Source organism: Chelonia mydas, chromosome 13 (assembly GCF_015237465.2).
Source record: "Chelonia mydas isolate rCheMyd1 chromosome 13, rCheMyd1.pri.v2, whole genome shotgun sequence".
NCBI classification, from domain to species: Eukaryota; Metazoa; Chordata; order Testudines; family Cheloniidae; genus Chelonia; species Chelonia mydas.
In genome coordinates, this window is record NC_051253.2 from 2372841 (window position 1) to 2392792 (window position 19952).

Genomic DNA, 19952 nt, shown 5'->3' on the forward strand with positions numbered 1-19952 from the left:
CCCAGCCAACCCCATTATAACAGCAGAGTCCCCTCCACTCGAATAGAAAACACAAAGCCAACAGCAAAGCGCTCGTCTCCCTCACAGTAACGTACACACTCACGCCTTCCCTCCCCACGCACAAACACACTCGTGCACAGCAGGGGCAGGGACTGCAGACCTGGGGGAGGTCCCATGGGGGGATAAGGATTTATGTACCTGTCTGTTTTCAAGTTTTTGATGAGCTTGGGATATGCCTGAGCATCCAGAGGCACAACACTGAGACTATTACAGTCGCTGGCACCCAGGACCCAAGCGGAATCCGAACCCAAGTTCTCAAAGGTGAAAGGCCGGTGTATTACACGCAACACTCAGACAGCTCGTATCAGGGAGGGGTCCAACCAGGGCACCGGAACAGATCCTCTGCTCTCGGGGAGTTTGAACCAGATCTGAAGCCTGCAGCTCACATTCATCTCCTACGCTCACTCTAACACAGCTGCCTGCAGATCATATTTTATACATACCATCCGCTGTGTGGGGCTGAGTCGTGCTGGAGGCGTTATTGCTCTGGAAAGCAAGACGGGGAGGGGAACGGTTAGAGTATGAAGCCCCCAGACGTCACACAGACCAATCGCTCCCCTGCGGAATGGAGATGGGCCATGGACGGCACTGGAGACCACGTGGAGAGGACATACTCAGGGAGACTGGGCTCAGCAGAGCTGGGAGTTGCACCATGAAAGTCTGGATGGACAGCGGGATGGAGCACACGCTCCTGTGGGGTGCCACAGCCGTCACCCCCAGCAGGGCAGCCCATTATGGATGACGAACTCCTGCAATATTTATATTCTCTCTTTAACCCATTCACTGCTGACCTCTAGTGGAACCATGACCTTCATCTCCTCCTCCTCCTCCCTCTCAAGTGTCTTCCTCCTTCTCTGACCCCTTCCTCTCTTTTTCATTCTCCATTAGCTTCTTCATTTCCATCAGCTTACCCTCTTGCCTGACCCCAGGAAGGATTGCAATACATTTGCATTCCCAACCCAGAATAAACCAGCATTACCCCCCAAGTCACAGGCACAGTGACCCGTGACAAGTAGACTCCTTCTGGTGTGCTGGTCCCAGATGCCCCAAGAGCAGGTTATCCTACTGCCTAGGTCAAATCCAAACAGAAACATTGGCTGGTGGTGGGGAAAGAGGTTCCATAGCTCCCTTTTCTCTCCTTTAATGGCTGGATCTTGCACCTCATTTCCCTTTACCCCTGGTCTTGACCCATCAGTAAATACAACAGCAGCAGGACCTTCCCTAGCGCTCAGAAAGGCATTTCCACTGACATTCCCACTTACTTTCTTGTTAGTGGATGTGGGGTCTTTCACATAGTGGGGCTGCAGGAAATTAGGGCTAGAATCAGCTTTGAAGTCCTTGCCATGCACTCTGGCATCCTTGGATTTCACACAGCCCATCCTGCAGTGGAAAGAAGAGAAAGAAAGATAGTTTCTCTGGCTCAATGCTGCACAGAAAGGAAATAACTTTAACACTGACAAACCCATGTTCACACGTACATAGCCATCAGCACACCCTATTAGGCCCCCACTCATCTAGCCTGCTTGGTCACCAGCAGCAGCCAGTACCAAGTGCTGGAACCCCAAAATGAACAATGACAGAAAAACCAGCCCAGAGGAAAATCCCTCCCTAACCCCAGGCAGTTCGCGGTTGGCTTACATAATACAGCAGGATTATTATCATGACTACTTCCAAAGGAGCCCAAAGACATGGTAGAAACTTCCCCAAAAGGAAGGAATCTTGACCCCAAGGAGCTTACAAAATAACATTAGACAGGACTCAAAGAGAGGAAGGGGGAGGCGTGCGGGGTCTGAGCAGGAGGATATTGTGGTTACTCAGGAAGGGCTAGAACATCATGGTGAAACAAGGAGATGTTTTTAAATTTGTTTTATTCAGAGAAAAGAGAGGTCTGAGTTGGTGAATCTCACGAGGGCATCACAGCGAAGAGGGGCCTGAAGGAAGGACATGATGGAGGAGAATTGGGGGCCTTGCAGCCCGAGCGTGCCATGCCTAGGGAGCACAGGAGGCACCCGGAGACAGCTGGGGGAGAAGTGACAAATGGCATATGGAGGCCAGCACCACTGGCTGTGTGGGGGAGGCAGGGAGTGAGGACACCCTGGCTCGCAGGGTGGAGAGACAACTCCTCAAACAGCCACAATCACAGCCCTAGCAGCGTGCTCCCGGACATGGCCACTGGCACTGCCCACTTGGGAGGACCTTTGGGGACCGAGATACCAACAAGCCAAACACCAGGGCTTCTACTCAGACAAGACCCCCACCGGCCCAGATCCTGAGCGATGCTGAGCAGCCGCAGTGCCTATCAGCTTTCAGTGGGAATCGCAATCGCACAGCACCGCTGCGGATGCAGCCCTTTGAATTCAGTGCGAGTTCCCCTCAGTGAGGGTGGTAGGACTTGGCCAGATAATGATAATCCTTGTTAAGAAAAAAAAAAAGTCTTTGTGGTGGCCAAAAGTATCCTCCAAACACTAGTTAATCTGCACCCCTGTGTGGGAGGGAAGGATACGCACACGGTTGATCTCGTGAACACTCCAGCGCTCACGAGAGTAACAGGTCCTCAGCACTCTGGAAATTAGTCTGCAAGTCACCTGCTCTGCCACACGCATCCCCCTTGCAGCAGTGCCTGGGCTCGACCCTGCTTCTCCCACTCCACAGCTCAGCAAACTGCATGGGACTTTCTGGGCCTCAGAGTCCGGGGAAGTCAAAACTGTATTCCCTGTCTCTTGTTCGTCCAAGCTATCCCCGTGACTGTACGGCCTTACTCCAGGCTCACTGCTGTATGCTCAGAGTCTTCATCTCAGTTGAACTGCATGCTATTTTGAATCATATTTCATCAAAGACAGCCGCGTTGTGGCTGCGGCCACAGGCCTGAGGCAGTAGAGTAGCTGATTAACTGTGTTTTAAATAGACATAGGGCCTGAGCCACAGAATTCAGACGCAGGCCAAGATGTCCCCACAGTTCAAGGACTTTCACGCCAAGGGCTCAGTGTTGGTCTATTTGTGCAATGGTGTTGGATCTAAAATTTGCATCAAAACCAATGGCTGGGGGCTTGCTTAAAAAGAAAACCTCAATGTAAAAATGTCATTAAGGTTTCATGTCCCTCCTGCCCCCACCTGCAAGGTCTTTCCACAAGTCAGGATTTCCAGGCGTCGTGCTGTAATAACTGGGGTCCAGCAGGGCTATCACCACAGGAGTGACGTTCTGGAACAGCCTTCCCAGGGAAGCAGTGGGGGCATAAAACCTGACTTGTGATAAGACTGAGCTTGATAAGATGATGGTGGGGATGGTAAGATGAGATGGGCCACATGCCATTGCAGGCAATCTGTGACTGCTAGTAGCAAATACCCCCAACGGCTGGAGATGGGGCACTAGATGGGGAGGGCTCGTAGTTACCACAGAGAATTCTTTCCCAGGTGTCTGACTGCTGGATCTTGGCTGACAGGCTCAGGGTCCAACTGATGGCCATATTTGGGGTGAGGAAGGAATTTCCCCCCAGTTCAGATTGGCGGAGACCTTTCCTCTGCAGCATGGGGCCCGGGTCACTTGCAGGTTTAAACTAAACTAGAGTAAATGGTGGATTCTCTGTAACTTGAAGTCTTTAAACCATGATTTGAGGCCTTCAGTGACTCAGCCAGAGGTCAGGGGTCTGTGACAGGAGTGGGGAGGTGAGGTTCTGTGGCCTGCGATGTGCAGGAGGTCAGACTAGATGATCATGATGGTCTGTTCTGGCCTTAAAGTCTACCCCAACTGTGAGCTCAATAGTTGGAAAGTGGGTGAAGGTTTCTAAGCTGTCACAATGACTGTAAACAGAAGGGGTGCAAACAGGAGATTAGTTCTAACAAAAAGGTCTCCTGACACCATGCAAGCACCGTGTTGACGTCATGACTGGTAAAGAGAAGAACGGAACAGGACATCAATGGTCCAAAACTAGTGCATCAGACATTAGTCCTAACTGGGGGACAAAGCAACAAGGGGATGGGCTATTCCACCAATCACTCTCTTGTGGGGTGTAGCCAGACAGCCAGCCCCTCCCCCTCAGACCAGCATTGCTGGGAACACACGGGAGCCAAAACAACAGGGCACTTAACATAAATTCCAGCACAGCCTTTAGAAGCACAGGTGTGCTGCTACAATGTGCCTCTGGGAACATATACAACGATTAGGCTCACAGCAGACAGAGAAGCTGTGACAGACATGGCTCTTAGCCCCTACTAAATAGCATGATGCACACACCCCAACATCCTAGGTGGGAAAATATTTACCCTAATAAAAGGAATGTCCAGTAGTCGAAACTTATTGTTTCTCTCCCTTGCAAGTGTAAACTACTCTTGCGAGAGCTGGCGTCACCCAGACAGACCAGCCCCAATTTGGCATAAGAAAGGAGAAAGAGAATAAAGGAGTACAGAGGTATAAGTATGGGACCTACAGCACCATGATTTTTGAGTGCTTTTCACTATCTATCTGCTGGTCAGATAAGTGACAGCCTCCCAAGGCTTCTGCAGCTAAGAGGGTCCCTAAGCCTTGTCCCTTATTCGTCTTTCCGCGGAATTGAGTGACCGATCCTGGCTTGGCACCGCTGGAATCGAGAGATGCAAGGAGGGTAAGAAGCACCCGCACCTGATCTCCTATCTTTAGTGTACACATATTTTGAAATAGAGCTCTATACTTTGTTTTCTTTCTTTGGGATTGTGGCTTCAGTTTTGTAACTTGTTTGTGTCTGTAACATCTCTACATTTAAATAAGTAGGCACTAGCAATTTTGTAACCACAAGATTAGAATCTAGTTTAATAAATTTTGGTAACCATTTGTGCGTAAGCCTGACTGTGTTTCTCTGGTTTACTGTAAAGCAGCCAACACAATTAAAGAACCTCAGCCGTTTTGGCTACAAAGCCTGGCCATTAGGTGAGAGTACTAAGAGCCTAGCGTTGAGTTGTGCCGCCTCCACGGGGCAAACTCTTGGGGCGCCTGTCAGTCAATCCTGACTGCCCGCTGCGAAGGAGCTCTGGTGCTGCCATTGGGGCACCTGTCAGTCAGTGTTGACTGCCCACTGCGAAGGAGCTCTGAGCTCTAGCAGTTAAAGTCACGGGTGTTTAGGACCTTGGGGCATCCATCAGCCTAGCCCGGGCTGCCCGCCGCGAAGGGACAGTGCGTCCTAGCGGTTAAAGTCACGGATGGTATAAAACGGGCATAGCTGGCACCTCACCAAACATCCTTGGCCATCGGCTAACATGGGGGCTGTAAAAAGACACTTTGGGGAGAACCAAAATGAGAAGGGTAGACTGACTGAATGCACCATCCTGGCTACTACCCTCACAATCTCCTGGGACCCCAGAATCCTCCAACGACATTGCCACCTCCCCCAGCTCCCACTAAATCCCATCCACCACTTGGAACGCGAGCACCGCTCGCGTCAGGCCAGAGGCTGTTCCAGCACTGTTTTTTTTCTTTAAGAGCCAGAATGGCGTTCTGGTACTTCTGCTGGTCCTCGGCCAGGTAGCTCCTTTCCCCTCCCCAGCAGGGGAGCAAGGGGGCTGGAGCCACCAGGAGCCCGGGCATGTTGGGAGCCAGGTAGCAGGGCCACTCCGAGAGCAGCACACCATCCCCAGATCCTCTCTGCTCCCTCCCAGGGCCTCCTGCTGCCCTGTATCGGAGCACTTATTTATTGTTTTAGGACTGTAGCACGGAATGTGAGACTTGGGTTCCTGCTACCACCCCTCCCTCCTGTGGCCTTTTCCTTCCCCACTTTATTTCTTCTCCTTCCTCTCTCTCTCTCTCTCTCTCTCTCTCCTTTTGCCTTCTGTTTAATGGGAGTCTGGCTCAGTCCAGCCAAGACAACTGCATCTTTTGCAACACTGCTGTGAGCATGGGACCAGTAGAGCTAAAAGCAGTGCCTTCAACAGCCTGGCATTGGTACAAGTTTGCCAGGTCTCCAAGTGGCTGTTAAGACCATGTGCTGGGCCAGCGTTCTCTAGCCATGAGAGTGCAAGTAAGAGTCTGCACCGGAGACAGACGTTGCATTTTCTCTCTTTGCTGTTCTGTTCTCTCCACTCTTGTGTGTGTGTCTTGTTTTATCTTGCAGGAAACAGGGCCGGACTTTAACAGCAGCAGCAGCTCCAGACCAGTTCAACTCTCTGTTGCTCTTTTCCCCAGAAAGGACTCAGTGGTAGCCATGTTAGTCTGTATCAGCAAAAACAAGGAGGAGTCCTTGTGGAACCTTAGAGACTTGTGCCCAAATAAATGTGTTAGTCTCTAAGGTGCCACAAGGACCCCTTGTTGTTTTTCCAGAAAGGACTGTTATTACCATCTTTAACACCATCGCTAAACAAAAAACCAGCTGTCAGATGGGGGTTTCCTTATGAAAACTCTCTACAGCTAATGGAAACAAGGGATATTGTTAAAATGAAACATTACTGAATACTTTACATGTCAAATGCTTTGTTTTCCCTGCTTTTCTGTATCCTTAATAAAAGATTATAAAGATTTTTAACGGTGTGTTTGTCTTGGGGCTAAGCAGCCTGAGGTCACTCAAGCCATGTTTAACTGTGTAGCATTGTACAGCGACGGGATCATGTAAACACCTTTGACACTCTGGGCCCATTTATTCCATCAAAATTAGTACAACAGTAGACAATTGCTTTGGAAAAAAAAACAGACACCAGAAGGGAGAAAGTCACTCCAACAGCCAGCTACTCTGGCGATATCTGCCCATTGCAGTTCCTTCTGTTGGGAGATGTCGTATGCACCCAGAACAAGATTCTCAGCGTACCCCTGCCCATGGCACTGCCAGAGCGACACAAAACAATACGGGCACGTTGGTGACTGAGGCCCTGAGAATTACAGGAACAGCAGCCACCTGGCCTAAGGGGTGGAACTAAGGGCAAATGATAACGTAGACACAGAAATCCCTTACACTGGCACATGTAGTATCTGCTCCTCTGTGCAGACCCTCCTCCCCCTCCCTCCCGCAACCTGTGAAACACCATACAAGGAATTAAAAGAAAAAAGGAATGAGTGAACTGGGGTGGGGGGGTGGGGGAAGGGTACATGGAGTACTCCCAGGGCTGAGGGAGTTGAGTGTGAGGTTGATGGGAGATGCAGATTGGGGGAGCCCATCACCTGATCTGAATTTGCCAGAGGTGAAGGACTTCTGGAGAAAAATCACAGAAGCAAGATGGAAAAGATGCATGAGATCATCCAGTCCCTCCTGGTGCCAATGTGGGATTGTCCCCATTTGCACATTCTCTAGGGCTTTGTCCCTGTCTGTAGTACGCGTCCGCCACCTTCCTTGGGAGACTATTCCACTGCCCCAGGGAGCAATTCTTAACATTCACCTTAACTTAACCTCTCTAAATCTCACCCCATTACTCCTCATTCTAGTCTCTTGCTCTGCCCCACGGCACCCTCTCCAACCCAGTTTCTGGGTTCCTCATCATCCTCTTACATACTGAGTTACGTTTGGCAGCTGCCATCCCTCACCCAGCTTTTGTAAACGCTGGGCTTTTCAAAGTTCCCTGTGAAAGGTCAGTGAATCTTTAAAGTGTCAGCAGTGAACGGGCCACAAGAAGCAGAGACAGGGGAAGGAGCAGCTTCCTGGTGTCCTGTGGAGATTTCACTCAGAACGAGAGAAAGGAAGTGCTTGGTGCTGCAGACAGAAAGGGAAGAGAACCACAGCATAAGCAAGAGATGCCATGTAACTGACAGCACACACTGCACTCCTCCCACCAGGATGGAGACCAGGAGGTGGTGAGCAAAGCGACAGGGGGTTCTTTCACCAAGAGAGAAGTACAGCTTGGGCCCCATCCTGCAAGAACTCCCTTGGCTCCCAGCAGGAGCTGAGGACACCCCGCACCTCTCAGGATGGGGCCGGCACCTGAGCCGCAGGCGAGGCAGTGAACAGCAAACTAAGAGACGTTTGAAACCAGTTCTTCATTTTGGAAGGAACCTTGTAGCCTGCCCAAAGATATAACTGCATTTCTCCAAACAGCAGAGAGAATCAAGCCCTTCCTCACTCCCCCCCAAAATCTGTTCTAGGGCTCCTCTACTCTGCCAGTACCAACCTCCTCAGAATCCAGGAGGATGTGCCCCTCTCCAGTCAGTGGTGCTGGAACCTTGTAGGTGGAATAACAAACACCAAATACATGGTTTCCATCACCAGCACCCCCCACTATAAAAATTGTTCCAGCCCCCCGTCCGCAATAGATGCTCCCCTCCACTGCTCTACACTGCTCCCTTGTAACACAGGTCTCCTACCAAGGAGCTGCAAAGACCCCCTCCAATGAGCTGTCATGCACCTCATTTCTCAGATGGAGCTACCAGACTGATAGACACTTGGCACAAACTTTATGAAGACCCCTTTGGGCCCCCTACATTGGGCTGGGGGCAAAGCCCTGAGCAGCAACAGCCTTCTATAAAGGGAAAATAAAGTCCCAGCAGAGGGACTTAGAACACAGGGCAGAGTCCCGGCCTCGATGGCTCATTCTGACTGCGTGTCTGCAAGCCAGCTTCTGAAGTCCTTACTCAAGGAGTCAGTGAGAGCTTTTTGGGATACCCCAACCGGTGGGCTTGGCCCTGTGAGTTTTATGCAGTTAGAAAGTACTAAATGTTTGCTTTGTAACTCTCAGTAGTAGCATGGATGTCATCTTCCTGATAGCCCAAGGACAGTGGTTTTCAACCTGTGGTCCACAGGTCCACAGACTATGTCTAAGATTTCCAACGGCTTCCGCATCTGCCTTTGAAATGTATTAGGGGTCAGCAAATGAGAAAAGATTGAAAACCCCTGGGCTAGGAATCTGCTTACTAGAGACTCTATTTTTACTTTACTGTTTTCTTTCGTCTCCACTCTCAACTTGTTTGGGTGCATTTAGTGTCAGCAAAAGGGTCCAGATTAACAGGCCTGGAGATGGAAGGAGTCCTCTACCCATAGGACAGGTCCAGCATGCGAGGAGGTACCATGCAAGCTTCCCCCATACACTGCTCCGCCAGCAGGTCACAGGCCTGTTCAGTACAACACTTCTGTGACGAGATATAACTATTAGGAACTGGACTGAGAGCTTCCTTCCCTTCATTTTACCATGGTGTGACTTTTCTCTGTGTCCATTTTCACAATAAATGAGGGGTATTTAAAGGTGCCCATTCTCCATATTGCTATCTAGAAGCAGGGATGTTATGACTCAGTACTATGATTTAGCATTATATTTTCCAAAGCTCAGCCTCCACTTTCTGCAGGCTCAAAACTGAGAGAGCAAATATTTGGAGATGGATGGCTCGCAGATCCTGTAGTTAGCTGTCCAGCTGCTAACTTCTGCACATGACAGTCACTAACCTGGGGGGAAAATTGGAGTGCAGTTTTTCAGATGCAAATTCCACCTCCAAATAGGGAGTCCAGGCTGAACCCCTGCTGTAAATTTGGGGCTTAATTTTGTACGGTTACGTGAAGAAGAGGCCGGGGTCTGGGACAGCTATCACTGCTGGAATTGATAGTCATTGTACTGGAAGTCCAGCTCTGGCTCCAGCCTGAGATGCTGCCTTCACCATGAGCAAGGGTCTGAGAGGGAGAGGATAGAAGATACGTTCTAATTACATTTCTTTCTGGAGGAGGAGAGGGAAGGAAAACTTTTATTTTTCAAAGTCACCACAACGTGTGAAATGCTGGAGCCAAATTCATTGTCGCATCACTGAACTGAAGTCAGGAGTTCCACCAGCAAGGACGAAATTATTCCCAGACCTGTAGCAATAACAGAAACCCCGTGTGATGTAACGACACTGTCCGCCTCAGAGTGTGGGAAGCCAAACTCCAGTTGTAGATTTGGGGCACTGCACACTGGAGGAGTGTAGCTGGTTGTAAGCGACGGGGGGGGGGGGGGGGGGGGGGGGGGGGGAGATGATTAAGAGTTCCCAGTACCTAACTCTCAGGGGTTGCACACACATCAGCAATTTTTAAGGGGACCTAAACCCATGTGTCAACATTTCAGCTATTTTATTTCACACATGGAAAAAAAAACCCCATACCTCAATGCTGATAACTTCAGTTCCTTCTCTGCAACCTGGCAATTACCTTCAGTTCCTGAATAAAAGACCACAGGGTATGAAAAGTCAACCTTCAGTTCTTGAATTCATAAATAACCTTCCAACACACTCCAGGTGGTCTATTTGCAGGCATCCAAATATACAGTGTCTGGGTCTGCACATTCCCGGCCACAATCTTTACTTAAACGGATTAAAGGGAATGAGATGGGAGCTTGCCCTGAGGACAGGTTATCCCATCATTGCCCTGAACCATTGCTTGCACCTTACGTTGAAGAAGCTGGTACTAGTCAAGAGTGGAGACAGGCTAAAGTTAGACCAGCCGTTCCCTGCTCCGATCTGGCAATCCCTCGGTCCCTAACCCACTAACCTTTGCAAACACGCGCGCTGGGAGCCCGCCACAGCTTCCCACTCAACCGCTTGGCACGCACAGAGCTGCGTTTCGTCTCCACAGCGCTTTCCAAACATTCAGCGATGACTCTGCACCGCGGCCTGGCCAGACACTCGGGTGGCTTTGGCAGCCACGTTCCCTGGGCTAAGCAGTGCAGCGCGCGGACCCCCGCCTGCCCGGGGAGCCCCTGCAGCCCACAGGGCAGCGCACCGCGGTGCACCCGGCTCCCCGGACGCCGTGCCAAGCTCGCCCAGCAGAGCGAGCCGCCTGCCCACGCGGCGCGTGGGACCGGGACGCACCTCCCAGCCCAGCCGGGGGCTCGCTGGTAGAGCCGGGGATCGTGCACCGCAGCCGGGGCGCCCTGTCCGGGTCCCCCCCACGGCAACTCCGGAGCGTGGTACCCGGGCTCTGGGGCCGGGACGAACCCAGACCCCGGCCCCTCCCCACTGGGGCCAGCCCCCTGCTCCTTCCCCGGGGCCCCAGCGAGCGCTGCTGGCCGCCCGCCGGGGCGGGCTCCCGGGCTCCCCAGCTCTCCCCCCCCGGCCCCGACGGCCGCGCGATCTCACCGGCGCTTGCAGCCGCGGGTCCGCCTGGGGCTCAGCCCCCTTGTCTTGGCTGCATGTCTCCCCGCTCCCCGGGGTGCAGCTGCCACTTTCCTGCTGCCCGGCTCTGGGTCCCCGGCCAGGCCGGGGCCGCTCTGCCCTGAACCGGCTGCTAACTGGACCGCAAACCATACCCCCGCCCTCAGGAGCCGGTTCTGAGCCCTCCAGCACATGCCCCGCCCACACGACTGAGGCCCCGCCCACCACCACCACAGGCCCCGCCCACAGACTTCTAACCCTGCTCACTGTCAGTTCGGCACCTGTACGGTTCTACCGGACCCTACCCGCCTACTCCGATTCCATTCCAGCCACCGGTCTCTGCCTCTGGGCCCCTGTTCCTACAGCCAGCATCTCTTACCAGCAAAGATTCTCGTTCTTCTCCGGTGGACTTTGGCCCCTTCCCCTCGGGGAGCTGGTTGCCACTAGCCCTCAAAGACACTGGGCCAGGCTCCCAGCTCCCTGATACAAGAGTTATGCCAGTATAATGCCACTGAAGTCAATAGAAGGACCTCGGGGTAGAACCAGTGTAACAGCTTCATGTCTAGGGCTGAGCAGCCGCAGGAGAATTTGTGTCATGCTGGGAAAAGGGCATGGTGCACGGTAGGCTGGCGGGAGGAGGCGGAGGGCACAGTGTCAGACTCTGCAGGCCTCTCACGCTGTGATGATTTTGGTAAGAGAAATTTCAGACAAAAAACTCCTGAGTGAGATTTAAGAAAATACTGCAGCACCCAGCACCCTAGCAATGACACCACCAGCTGTTCCGGCAAGACTTTGCCCTTCTCTAGCTTCCATCATCTCGGGAGCTTGCGTGCTCTACAAACCTCAATGAGTTCAGTGGGCGGCTTTAAAAATTACCTTAAAAATGAATCCCAAGTGAATGACACTTGGCAGCTCCGTGTGGCCTTCGCTTTGGCTATTAACTCAACACACACACACTCAAACCATTCCAAGAAGAAACCATCTCCAGGCCCACACTCAGGGAGCTTGTTTGGAGCTGGAGGCACTCCTAATCACAGAATCAGAGAATAATAAATGCAGAACAAGAGAAACTCCTTCCCATCTGTCCCTGTCTGATTTCTTGGGGAACGTCATAACGTCCTGCTCCCAACCTGAGCTCCCATCTAGCTAAAGGGAGCCAAGCCCTATGGTGTGAATTGGACCTGGAAGTTAGCCAGGATCAGCACATTGCAGAAGCTGTCCCCGTAACCAGTTCTTCAGAGAACGTATTTTCATATTTATGACATAGTCACAATATAATTTGCATGGATATACTAGGAATTCTCATGGGCTTCCTTGGATTGTAACTGCACAAAGCAAACACAATGGAGAGAAATATCTCTGTTCACTCCTGCAGGGGTCTCCTCCCCCCTGCTCACTGTCCCTTTGTTAACTTAATTAAGCTGATTTGGCCCCTCTTCCCAACTCTGACTCTGATCAGAATGTCCACACAACTCTCGCGGCCACATCAGATGTGAATCTCATGGTGAGCCCAAGCTCCTGGGTGTCACCATATCGACCCCAAAACTGTTGTGTCAGTCCACTATCACCAGAGTCTTGGGCAAAGGTGTTCATTTTGTGCAAGACCATCATCCAGGGCTTGACTCTCCATTGCCTTTCTCCCTGTGTTGTCACCAATATCTGTGAAAGTGGATTTAAAATGTTACCATTCTGCTCTGGCAGTGGGGCATCAGACTCCCCAATATGTGCACTGTCCGTGGAGTTACTCTGGATTTACACCAGTGCAACGGAGATCAGAATCTGACCTAAAGTCCACTTTGATGAAAACCCCTTTTGCATTATCAGAAAAAAACATTATTTCTTAACATCAAAGGTCAGCAGCATTTCACTGGGGCTGTTTCTAGAGATAGACCAATGATGGCTGCCTGTAGATTGGTTCTTCTGAGCAAAATTAAGGAACTTGTTGTATGACAACACTTCAAGTTCCTTCTTTAGTTATTGGAACTGACCCGGAATGCAATTAACATGCAAGGAAGAAGGAACAGAAACAGGCTATTCTATGTTTCTGAGAACCCCAGCATCTCTCTCTAAGCATCTCTTTTGCTTTCTCCATTTCTGTCTCTCTAAATACAAGCGAGACAAGTTGGGTGAGGTAATGTCTTTCATTGGATGAACTTTTAGTGAAAGAGACAAGCCCCCTGCCTCTCTAAGTGTAACAGCTTTCTGTTAACAGCTCAAATAAATTTGTTAGTCTCTAAGGTGCCACAAGTACTCCTTTTCTTTTTGCAAATACAGACTAACACGGCTGCTACTCTGAAAGCTCTCTCTCTCTTTGGGGTTCCTAGCAGCAGCTGATAGCACTGCCTATTATAAGGCTGCCTGACACTTCCCACTACAAAACCCTGTTTTCAGTTGCTTACAACTTTGCCAAACTTTAACTGGCCAGGCTGAAATTTTCCATTCTGGATGTCTGACTTTTTTTTTTTTTTTTTTAAATTTCTGCCAAAACAGTTTGGCCATTTCTGAGAATGAGGCTGGCTAAGGGGAAAATGCTTGTTAAAAAATTCTGGTGAGTTTTTCTTTGAACGGCCCTAGCACCTCCATGCATTGGAGCATGGACTTGAAATTTGGCAGGGGTAGATTTTGTGTCAGGGATGTCCCTTTTACCATCCCCATGAAAATCTGCCCAAATTTGGCCAAGCTATAAGCCTTGGAAAAACTGCAGTTTGTACATGTTTGGTAAAGCCGTGTTCAGTTGTAGCAACTAAAAGCTTGGAAGAGTCCATCCTCACTGAGCACACGCCATCCTCTCACAGCTCCTGGGGTGACCAGACTGTGTATGCACTGTCCCCACAGAACATGGTTTCTAGAGCCCAGGGCGACAGGGGAGAAGCTGGTCTTTCCCTGTAATGGCTGCTGCCTGCTGGGGCAGGGCTGGGCACCGGTACTCAGAGCAGGGAACGTGCCTCCTCCGTGCTCTCAGTAACCACACTGAGGGCGCCCAGGCAGCATGGAGAGGAAACTGTCTGATTCGAATGCAGAGGGGACAAAAACCAGACTACAGGGGAGGGAAAGGAGTGGATTGGGATGTGGAGTCTGGGGAGACTGGGACTGGAAATTGGGACAGGGACAAGCTGAGCAAAAAGGGTGGGGCTGGGAGCCAGGGGTGGGTTGGAAGGCTTGTACTAGCTGAGTAAAGAGACTGGGATGGGGACTCCGGTGGGGAAGGTGCAACTGGTTGGGCCAGGAGGCTGGGTGCTGGGGACTTGGAGCCAGTGAGGGAAAGATGGGAGACTGGGATCGAGTTGTATGGGAGGGGATACACTGACTTTTGAGAAGGAGCTGGAGGGTGGGGGAAACTGGGACTGGCTGGACAAGAAGACTAGGACCAGGAACTAGTACAGGGGGAATGGGGCAGGCCGCAGGAGTCAGATCTGACAAGGAGTTGTGGGTCAGGGGAGAGAGCTGGGGCTGAGGCTCAGACAAGGAGTCATGGAACGGGGAGACTGGAGCAAAGAGCCAGGGAAGGAGGGCGGAGACTGAGCTTGGGTGAGGAGTCTAGGGGGGGAGACTAGGACTGGGAGATGGGGCTGGGAGGGGAGAGATGGGTTGGACAAGGAACCAGGAGGGGTGAACTGGGTCGGGACTTGCTGGGCAAAGAGACTTGGATGAGAAGCCTAAGCCCAGGAGAAGAGACAGGATTGGGAGAGACACATGTTGGAGGGATGAGGCAGAAGGGATCAAGCCTGGGAGAATGGACAGAAGCATCTGTGTGCACTCGAGCACAACCAGCTCCAGAACCTGGAATGGAGCCCAAGATTCCAGAGCCCATTCCTCGGCTGTCAGCAAATATCTGTGAAACGCCCCTGGCAAAATGTGTGGCTTATTCCCCTCTAGTGCTGGTTCACCTAGAGGATACAGCCTACTACTGCTAACAGTTGCTCCATTACGTCAAGGGGCAGAGGTCTGAGTGGTTGGATCTAAAGATTCCAACCCTCCCAATGATCCATGCTGGTGTCATTATGATGCTACATGATGGAATTTCTGAAGTGGTTTGGTTTGGTTTGGTTTGTTTGTTTGGTTTTTTTTTTTGCTTTGCTATTAGAAATCTAGGAAATTACTCCTGGTAACTATGTTAAAAGAACAGTATTAAGGTGCCAAAGTCAAGCACTCAAAAGTAAGGAAATGCTGGAATTCAGGTTGCCCATGCAACCTTACACACACGGGGCTGAAGTATCTGCATGACGATACAGCCTTTAATTAGATGATCACATCCTATTTTTTGACAGAACCACTGTCTCGTTTGGTGCACAACATGAACCTGCTTCAGGGTTTAATCAGGGCGGTGCAGTGAATGAGGCAGGGGTTTGAAGGAAGGGAAAGGCTGGTCTCATGGCTAAGGCAGATGACTGCTGCCTTGGAGAACTGGAGTTTATCCCCGACGCTGCCCCAGAGTTGCTATGTGATGCTGGGTGACAGATAGAACAACTTCCTGCAGTATCCATTGTTTTAAGCGAATGGATGATGGCCAGTTGTGTCCTTCTCCATGGGGACGGGCTGCCACAACTCCTCAGGAACTAAGCACTGTGGGTGGTGACTAAGGCAAATCAGCCAGGTAGTAACCCCCCCGCCCACACACACACACCAGGTACTGCTTCTTGGGGATGCTTGCATATACTAGTTCAAACTGGATTCTCCAGACACCGCTAGACAAAGAAATGACTTTTGGATAAATAGCCTGCGTGTAAACTGGCTCATGGCCTGCTTTCTGATCCAGCAAATGGACAGGACCTTCTGTCCAAGGGGAGTCCCAATCCTTGGGGAAGGGTTGGAAGGATTTTACCTACTAGTGCCCCATAAGACTGATGGGTGACCTCTGGTAAGATTTTTAGCATGCATGTAGATTCTTTTATTGTTTAATATGTTTTCTCTGTAACACTTTTATCGTAAGAATAATTGTGCTTGCCTAGAAGGAGCTATGTGGTGACATAACTGCAGGCAGTTCACTGGGGCACTTGAATTTAATATGTAAATCTATTATCATGTTATTCAAATTACAATGCACTGGCTAGGGTATGTGTGTGCCACTTGGCTCTTCTGGAGAGAATCACAACTGCTCAGCTGCATGTCATATCACCTATAGTGCTAATGGAGAGTCTTCTGTGGCTAAGGGAGCAGGAATCTGTGATGTTGGAGCAGAAACAGCTGAGTTTTCTCCCCATAATTTCTGTAAAGCTCTAAATGATTGTGGCATGCAGCACAGTGACAGCTGTGACTTCATTCGTAGCCCTCAGAGAGAAAGCAAAGCACTGACACTGGCCTGTTCGGGCAGCCTGGCTTGCTGGGGATAGCACAGTGAAGGCAGGGAGCTGTGCAGCCTTAAAATCTTTAGCCAGAAGGGAGAGAGAGACGTGGGTCTCTGCCCCAGAGAAGTGATGGATGGGAAACAGAAACCTTTAAATGGGTGCTCTCAAGGGACTGCAGAAGGGGAATGGAGTTATCCTGAAACTGTGATGCTTACTTAAACCAAGAATTTCCCAGGCAGTCACTAATTGTGTGTTCCTCATTTTCTCGGTGCACCACTTGAGACCCTGGCGTCTGATTTGCAAAAGAGCTGAGCACTCACAGCTGCACTGAAGTCAATGGGAGCTGGGCTTTGAACATACACAGTGCTCTGCAATGATAAATACGCTGCGAAATCAGATCCGAGGCCTCTGAATTTGGGCATCCAAAATTAGTGGAAACTTTTCACAATCTCTCTGTGCCTCAGTTCTCCATCTGGAAAAAGGGGAGTCACACCACCCCTTCATCTCATGTGATGATAAACTGGTATTTGTGAAGCACTCACACACTATAGTGATGAGCACCATAGAAAAGGTCTATGAGGAAATTAATAATTCCATCTTCAGAGCAGGGTTTGAATAGGGTGTGGTAGATAAGGGCTGGAGCACACACTGAACAATGACAATAAAATAAAATTTTGAACTGTTGCTCATTAACTGGCCTGGGCATTGAAGGAAGCAGAGGGCCTGTAGAAAAAAATAGCATGTCATCACATAATTAAAGACTGTATTGTATTGCATACGCACAAGGGGGGGGCAAATTAAGGTTGCACTGGCATCCTTAATTCTAGGTTTCAGAGTAACAGCCGTGTTAGTCTGTATTCGCAAAAAGAAAAGGAGTACTTGTGGCACCTTAGAGACTAACCAATTTATTTGAGCATGAGCTTTCGATGAAGTGAGCTGTAGCTCACGAAAGCTCATGCTCAAATAAATTGGTTAGTCTCTAAGGTGCCACAAGTACTCCTATCCTTAATTCTGGCATTTCCTAAATTTTGAGGGCTTGATTTTGCAAGCTTAATTTGTGTGTGTGTGAGATCTAATATAGACATTGGAGTTGTGGCATTCCAGCATCCTGAGCCTTTGAAGACCATCACACACTCCCCTTTTTATGATCAGGGTCTATATAAATCACACGCAGTTCTGGGTTTTGTTATACAAACATGTGTAGCTGACATCCCATTGCTATTTCCAGACTCCTCCATGTATTTCTAGCTGGTAATTAGCCACACAAATTGGGGTCAGGTATTTGTGACACATCAGACATGTTGCAATGTGCTGGTTTGGATCCTGTAGTGTATAAATCCCCAGCCTCACCTCCTTCCTCCCAGTGGGTCCAGGGGATAAACCTGGTTCATGAGAGGAGAGGGGGTGAATTATGAATGGGCAGAGATAATAGGAAGAGATGCTGAGGAATAAAATCCCCATAGGGAGAATGACACCAGATGGTAAGTGCAATGATTGATTTCTCTCCATCCCAGAAGCTGGGTCCAGGCCCACCTACCAACTTTCTTTATCTCACTGCACATTGCATCCCCGCTGTAGCCAGCTGGGACTTCACAGCTGTCACTGTACTGCACACCCCAACCCTTTGGAGTATCCCAGCAATGATATGGAAAGAACTCAGCTGCTTCTGCTCCAACATCACAGATCCCTGCTACCTTAGCCACAGAAGACTCTCCATTAGCACTATAGGTGATATGACACACAACTGAGCAGTTGTGATTCTCTCCAGAAGAGGCAAATGGCACACATATACACTAGCAAGTACACTGTAATATGAATAACATGATAGTTGATTTACATATTAAATGGAAGTAAACTTTGTCTAAAGAATCCCAGTTTTATGAAAGGACCTCAGACCAGATCAAGTTTCATAAGCCAGTCTGGGCTTGTCCTCAAATCAAGGGCAGCATGAATGTAATATCCCATGCGTCCTCTAACAGGGGGGCTGCATCCTGCATGGGTAGGTCAATGAATTCCCTGACCTGTCTTTGCCAGCTCCAGCATCTATGCCCTGCTGGGTCTGAGAACAGGGCACTGGCCTCTGTTCTGTTAGTGACTCTCTGTAGAGGCTCAGCCCCGTCGTTTCGCCCCGGTACCTTGGCTTCAGTAAGATGGGGATAATGACATTACTCACCTTAGAAAGTGCTCTGAGATCCTCTGATGGCAGGTGCTAAGTATTATTAGTACAATCCAGTGTTTTGTGGTCAAGCTCCCTCCAGAGGTTAGGTGAAGCTGCTAGGCCATGTTCTGGGATTTTAGCAGACTCCTAGCGGGTTGACGAGGTCCCCGGCAGACTTAGGGCACAATATTCACTTTTTATCACAGGACATAAAAATATTCCTTTCCATCTGTTAATTTGCGCCCCCGTGGCTCCCCATCCCCTGGCGAGGCAGAGCGCGGAGAGTCTGGGTGAAGGAATCAGAAGAGCAACAAGAGAAGCACACAGCCCTGCGGAGGATGTCCTGAAACGGACAGAAAGGCCACAGGAACTGCTCATAGACTGTTTTTTCTTGCTTAGCTGCACTGGAATGCCCAGCTGGCTCCCTTCCCATCACCGGGGCAGACACAGGGGTGGAAGAGGTGGGGACAAGGGGAGGTCACTCGTCTAAAGCACAAACTAGCTCTCAGTCTCTGGGGAGGAGAAAAGAGGAAATACCCCTCAACTTCCCCTCCCTGCTCTCCAAGCCATGACGCCTGCATTAGGCCATACAGCCCAGATGTTGCTCAGGTGCTGGGGGCTTGGGGTGCAGGGTTTTGGCTGTTTTTCTTCTCTGTCTGATATTTACATAGCAAACAGTGGTTGGAGCCTTCCTTCACCAGTATCCACAGGGACCAGTTCCACAGTTCCCCTGGTTAAAGGTAAGGTGAGTAGAGACGCTCAGACTTGGGGCTGCCGTACCAGCACAGGGGTGAAGTGCTGGACCTGGAAAAAGTGGTCCAGATCAGCATTTGTCAGTCCTTATAGCATTCAGAGAGTGGGCAGGAGAAAGTTCAGAAGTTCTGATGGTGTCACTGCCATGAGGCGCTGTCTCCTGAAATGGCTTCCCATCCTAGTCTGTGCCTCCTTAGGATCTGTTCCCTGCTTGGAAATGGCTAAGCAGCATTTCCCGTAGCAGTATGGGAGCTGCTCCATGAGAGCCAGACTGGATCAAGCCCTTAATGAACTCTCAGCACCTCCTTCCTCCTCCTTGTTAGCCGGCAGCAGATCTGGGAAGTGTTTGCCCATCGCCAGCATTCTCCATCCTCATTCCCTTCCTTAGAACAACAGGCAGAAAATTCTGACGGGCCACCTCTCTCCCATCTGAATTCCTCACTCTTCCTTTCAGACTGCTGAGTATCAACCTGCTCGTGTCTGCAGGGAATGGGCAAGGTCAGGATCCTGCTGGCGGGAAGACCCCTCTCAGAATATCCTGGTGGCCTTGCGGGTGTGGTTTTTCACCAGGAAGCGTAATTTGATGGATAAAGGACCTTCATTCTGAGCTACCTTGAGTAAAAGCTGAAGGGGCAGCATCTCAGAGCAGGTGGCTAACTCAGTGCCGTGGAGGCAGCAGCTGAGGAGGAAGTGGTAGGAGGGG

The 19952-nt window shown here is 50.3% G+C and overlaps 1 protein-coding gene across 5 annotated transcripts in view; it reads right to left on the reverse strand.

Moving 5' to 3' along the window:
* The window catches only part of HCK (HCK proto-oncogene, Src family tyrosine kinase), a 33642-nt gene extending 13933 nt beyond the window's left edge, over positions 1-19709 (reverse strand). Inside the window, exons 1-5 of one of the 5 annotated variants that reach the window (XM_043527388.1) lie at positions 18512-19709; positions 10067-10121; positions 6059-6235; positions 1323-1440; positions 504-546 (exon numbers count right to left, since the gene is read on the reverse strand). In XM_043527388.1, coding sequence (XP_043383323.1) covers positions 504-546; positions 1323-1439 — 160 coding nt within the window. In that variant the 5' untranslated portion in view covers position 1440; positions 6059-6235; positions 10067-10121; positions 18512-19709. Of the gene's footprint in view, positions 1-503; positions 547-1322; positions 1441-6058; positions 6236-10066; positions 10122-10451; positions 10715-11038; positions 11259-18511 lie in introns of those variants that run through there. The other 4 variants (XM_007062486.4, XM_037915707.2, XM_043527387.1 and 1 more) reach the window with 4 other exon arrangements.
* Between the last annotated feature and the right edge of the window lie 243 nt (positions 19710-19952).